At 35.2% G+C, this 5405-nt stretch overlaps 1 protein-coding gene across 1 annotated transcript; it reads left to right on the top strand.

Annotated features, from left to right (window-relative positions):
• Nucleotides 1–493: 493 nt before the first annotated feature.
• On the top strand, nt 494–4743 carry LOC113225771 (the record flags this gene model as incomplete). The annotated part of the gene is made up of 3 exons (XM_026458180.1): nt 494–588; nt 2299–2460; nt 3557–4743. Coding segments are annotated over 3 exons (356 nt in total), but the record flags the coding sequence as incomplete, so codon positions are not given.
• Nucleotides 4744–5405: the final 662 nt, after the last annotated feature.

Here is a 5405-nt window from a genome sequence, read left to right on the forward strand (position 1 = left end):
ATTTTTTAAGTCTTTTTCCTCTACAGTATTATTATATTCAAGAGAGACATTTCAACGATGTTGGTGTAGATCCTGTAATTACCAATATTTTGACAGATCTAAATTTCGTAATCTCTATCGGTTTCTATTAGTCTAAAATTAGCAATAACATTTTAGACTTGTTTTTGTTTGTTTTTAACTTTTAGACGTCTACTATACAATTGCTCCTTCTGCGAACGAAATTACTAGTTCTTAAACCGTAAAAAAAGTGCATAAAAATCAATTCTGCGGGTCGTGACGAAGCCCAAATTTTGAATTTCGACTTGTGACTTGAGATGATTGACGCCAAAGGTCACCATGTTAAACGCAAATATGAGGAACAACATTAAAACGTAATTCTATAAGCATTATATTCATTACACGATAACAGATGTACTAGTCTCAGCGGTTAGATGTTTAAATATGCCAAATTAGTTATTTGAACTAAAACTGAAACTTGGTGTTGAATCTTAAGGTCAAAGTCGGCTGGACCAGAAGGTGTCGGAGAAGATGGTGTTGGATCTTCTCATTCTAGTCGGATTCATGGTCGTCGGCAACTCACAATTACAGGTAACAATATAGGTGTAATAACTCCGAGTGAAATTTTATGGGATGACATTGGCCACAATACGAATAAGATTCTCCAACCCTTCTGCAAACATTTTCGACTTGGGTAATGTTCGTACAATTTTTACACTCTATTAAATAAATTATCGTCATTTGAGAGAGCCGTGGTAGCTTAATGGAAGAATGATCATTCTCCATTGAGAGGATGGTTTCAAGTCCTTCTGACGGTATGCACCTGTGAAATTAATTTCTAAGCTACATACGTTGGTGAATGTTAAGTAGCAATACCTCCTGCTAACGATGACAGTCGAATAGGCTTGACAATCCTTGGAAAATGTGTGTAGTTCCCAAATCGCATTACTGACTAAAGTATGGCCTAAACCCTCTTGTTAGAAGAGACCTGTGCCCAAACTAATAATGAGTTAATGATGTTGACCATAAATGTTGAGCTACCGATATCGTACACAGTCACACAGTTAGCCAATGCGCTGATTGATTGCTCATCACCCGAGATGTACATTTATTTGATAACACCGGAAAGAAAATGTCGTCTGTGTTTGTATTAATCGAGCAATAACTTAAAATTTATTTGTATAAGAATGATGTGTTGTAATCTATGTACGTTTTGGGAAACCGTAAGTGCATAGGGTTATGTATAAATAAATAAATCAAGCAAGCTATACATTGCATTTGAACGCTATGTAATGTAAATGACGTAAGAATTTTGAAACTGTAATATGTCTTTAGCTGTAGCTCAGTGTACTTTACACATGATTAGGCAGGTCATATGCTGACCGTTTTCATTCCCATGCGGGTACAATACACCTGCAGTTAACACGTGTCCCAAGACAGGTTAAGACAATGCAAAGTGAACACTTGTTCGCTTTTTTATTCGTTGTAGATGCAAAGTTTAGATACCGTTTTAAATGTGCGGTTTTAGGAGTTATTGATTAGATCCGTCAGGTGTTAAAATATAATGTTAGATGAATGTACACACGCCAGCACTCAAGTTACACATTGACGTATCTTGTTCCGTTGCACTGGAGGCGATTTTCGAACAAAAATGTGTAGTCTGATGTGCCGTTGTCCGTTCGTAAATGCGTGTAAATTAGTAATCACCTTGATGATATTTTTATTTTTTGTTTTAAAGTTAATCTCTAAGTATGAAATCAGCATAAATTCAGTTAAATCCATTTAACATAATTTTGTTATTCTATAATATGCAATTTGTTCTAACAAAGGCTTTTGATTAAACTTATCAAAAAATAGGTTTGATTAATTAATCGTACCCATCTCCTTAATTATTTTACGCCTTTTAAAATTATTGAAAGCGATGTGTTGTTTTTCTTCAATATTTTTTATTTTATTCCGTCTATACAGATAAATGTAATTCTCACGGTCACAGGTGTGCCTCAAGGAAGAGTGCTTGGGCCATTATTGTGCTATGTATAGGGGAGTTGACCATTACTATAAATAATTTATGAAGACGCTTTCTACTTTAGTGTTGTTAGAAGCTAATTGGTTTTGGCTATGTTGATGTTTTTGGGGTAAAAAATATAAGTAGTTCTTGAGGTATAGCAGTAAAACACCCTAGGTTTAGCTAGTTAGTTCTTATCTGAGCGTTATTAATAGACCTGTTATGAATAGTATTCATAGTATATGACGATATGTGACATTTGGCGCCCAAAAATATATATAAACTCCAACCTGTAGGAAACCATCTGCGATGGCTGGTCCGTGATAAGAACCATCTGCAATCTACCGGCCAACTGGCTGGTGGCAAAGCCTCATTGCCACTCGTTACTACCTACGTTGATCGCGCTTGCTGAAAGGCCTGCTACTGCTGCAGTCATCGCGGCTGAACTGAGCATGAAGGTAAGTGTTTTTTTTTCGGAAAATAACGTGTTAATATCGAACGTACATGTAAAATTAAACGTAAGCTTTTAAACTTTTACCAACCCAGAACTTCAAGCTTTATCCCAATTTGTCCATGTGAATATTTGATAATATAAGCGACGTCTGGCAGATGCGACTCGGCCCAGATGTTTAGCCTCCTGTAATGAACAATTATTATCCTACTTTAGGTGATTTATTCGGTACTGAAGACGTTGAGGTATATACACAATGGAAGAATTTCAGTACGGATGAAAATTATGTCCATCAGCAAACATTTATTGAGATATTAGATCCGAGTGATGAAACAAATTGTCCGTTATCATGAGAAAAAGGAAATTTGAGAATAAGCTGGCAATTCAGTGCTGATATTTCCCACGCACATTTTTGTGTATTTTCATGTTTGTTATTTCTGAAGCAATATCTATCGATGTAGATTTTAAGACTCGTAGTTATTCACTAAATGATTATCACTAATATCAGGTTTCTTACCACGGTATGACTTCTTTTTATTTTCCCGATATTTCGGAACGGTTGCACGTTCCATAGACACGTTCCAATATCTATCGAATAAATAAATATCGAGTCTATGGCAATCTGTCGAATTTGATTTGACAACCTGGTTTATAATCAGTCAATCAAAAACATTTTTGCGAATGAATGTCAAAACGTACGTGACGTAAGCGCCATTCGCTATGCGTAAGTCGTAAATGTAACATAATTGTACTGTGTTATATGCTATTGCGGTGAATAAAACTTCTTTCTTTCATCTCTCCGTTGCGTTGTCATACTTTATTATGATTTTTTCTGTGTGAATGTGCGTCTACTACAGCTTAGAAGAAGTGGAACGGCTACACAATGCGCCAGCGCTTCTTAGCGTTATTTCCGTATCACGCAACTTCCGTTCTTCATGAATGCGCCATCCTTAGCACGAACCCCCTAAACTACATACATTATAATATATTCTGCTATAAATTATGCTATTGTAGCAACAACGTTGAACTTTTTGCCTCCACCAGGGTTAATTGTGATTAAACATTAGTTTCACAGACTTGTGACTTTCTTAATTTGTCAACAGATGTTAGAAGAATATCAACAAAGCGAAGAAGCTCAGCAAGTAAAATTGGTCCAGGTAATAAAACAAGCCAGAATAAAGAAGAATTCGGGAAAGAAGTAAAAACGACAAAACAATTATACCAATGGCATATGACAATGATAATGGCACAAAACTTTACTATTGAAGATACGAATTTACTTATACCAAAACTTTACGAGGCCTACTTTAAAATAAATAATTTTATTATCTTGGATGGAGAATCAATACATGATGTGCCAGACAAATAATTGTTAAATATTTTGTTGATCTGGACTTTTAATTGTTGAAATTAATTTTCTGGGCAGTACCTTGAATATGGAATGCAGACATAGTTTAAAAAATGGCTGTTTCAATAATAAAGTCGCAATTTTAAAGAGTACACTAAAATAAAAATAAAATAGCCTAACAAACCATTACTAAGAAATAAGTAATTTCAGTGTTACAAGAAAATACAATAAGTAATAAAGATTTCTTATCTATTTTTGTATCCGATGTTAAAAATATAATAACGATTAATGAAAGTACAAGCGAACAAATACCGATACTATCAATTGCTATTGATTCTCCAGAAAAATAAAATATGAGCAAAGATTCAATTAAAAAAGTGATTAGACAGGATCAAAGTATATTATCGTACTTTCAGCTTTCCCAATCCATCCACTTTCATGCAGGGAATTTAGATGACGATTGTTAATGCGATGGACGAAAATGATGTTTTTGCCAAGGTTCTGCTACATACATGTGCTGAAAAGAATGCTTTCAAAAGCATACATAAATTATGAAATGTTACTACAATTCAATGTAGTTCAGGATAAAAATAATCTGCGAGAGCTCTTGCAACATTTGTGGCAATAATGAGAATCGTAGAAGATGTAAAAGAAGCTATTTTCGTCTCTGCGAATTTCCAAAAGCCATTAAGCAAAGAAGTCTAATTGGCCAATTTTATGAGAAACAACATCAAAATAGTACATCGTATTAAAAATCTGAACGTCGTGCCAACCGCTTTATCGCGTTTATCTACAAATGTGTCAATTTTACATATTGTCGTGTAGGTTATTTTGCTCCGTATTTTTGAGGGTTTCTAAAACTATTCAAAAGTGTGAGATGAGAAATAAATGTAATCCTAAAATTATATATCAAAATGTTCATGAAACACTCAAGACAGATCACATAGTAGTACATCACTTGGGATCTAACTATATTAAGGCTGAGAGATGATATTTGGACCCCGAAATGGCGGCGTTATTATATCAAAATTAGAAATCCTCTCCAGCCTTAAGAAACCCTCTAGAAGCATTTTTGTAGATTCAATTTAATGTGAACGCTTCATATATCAAGCAAGTAGTATTGCAGCAATGTTGTGTAAAAATCTGTGTTAAATGTTACTTTTTGCCATTTTATTACTCTGTTTGGCGCGAGTTGATAGAGTTGAAAGAATTCATAAATTTGCACAAGATAACAAGTGCAACATTTACACGCCTTCAATTTTTCTTATTTTTGAATAGAACGAAAAAATGTTTTGCACGTTGCAATAAATAAATTAATTAGTCGGTCAACGCTTTCTCGGCCGTCCAAGCCTTCTCTATCCATCCTCGGACACCCAAGGAGTGACGACGTTCGCCCACTTCTAGGGTTGCATCCGGCTAACGTGTCCCGCCCAATTCCATTTGAGCCGGGCTATTTTGCTCCCCACATTAGCAATGCCAGTCATCGAATACAGTATTGTATTGCGTACTCGGTCAATACGTTTAAAGCCCAGAATGCTACGTTCCATCGCCCTCTGGCAGATCTTGAGTTTAAACTTCTGGAACTCGGTCAGCGACAATGTCTG

Source organism: Hyposmocoma kahamanoa, unplaced genomic scaffold (genome assembly GCF_003589595.1).
Source record: "Hyposmocoma kahamanoa isolate Upper Pololo Valley unplaced genomic scaffold, ASM358959v1 173277, whole genome shotgun sequence".
In the NCBI taxonomy this organism is placed as follows: Eukaryota; Metazoa; Arthropoda; class Insecta; order Lepidoptera; family Cosmopterigidae; genus Hyposmocoma; species Hyposmocoma kahamanoa.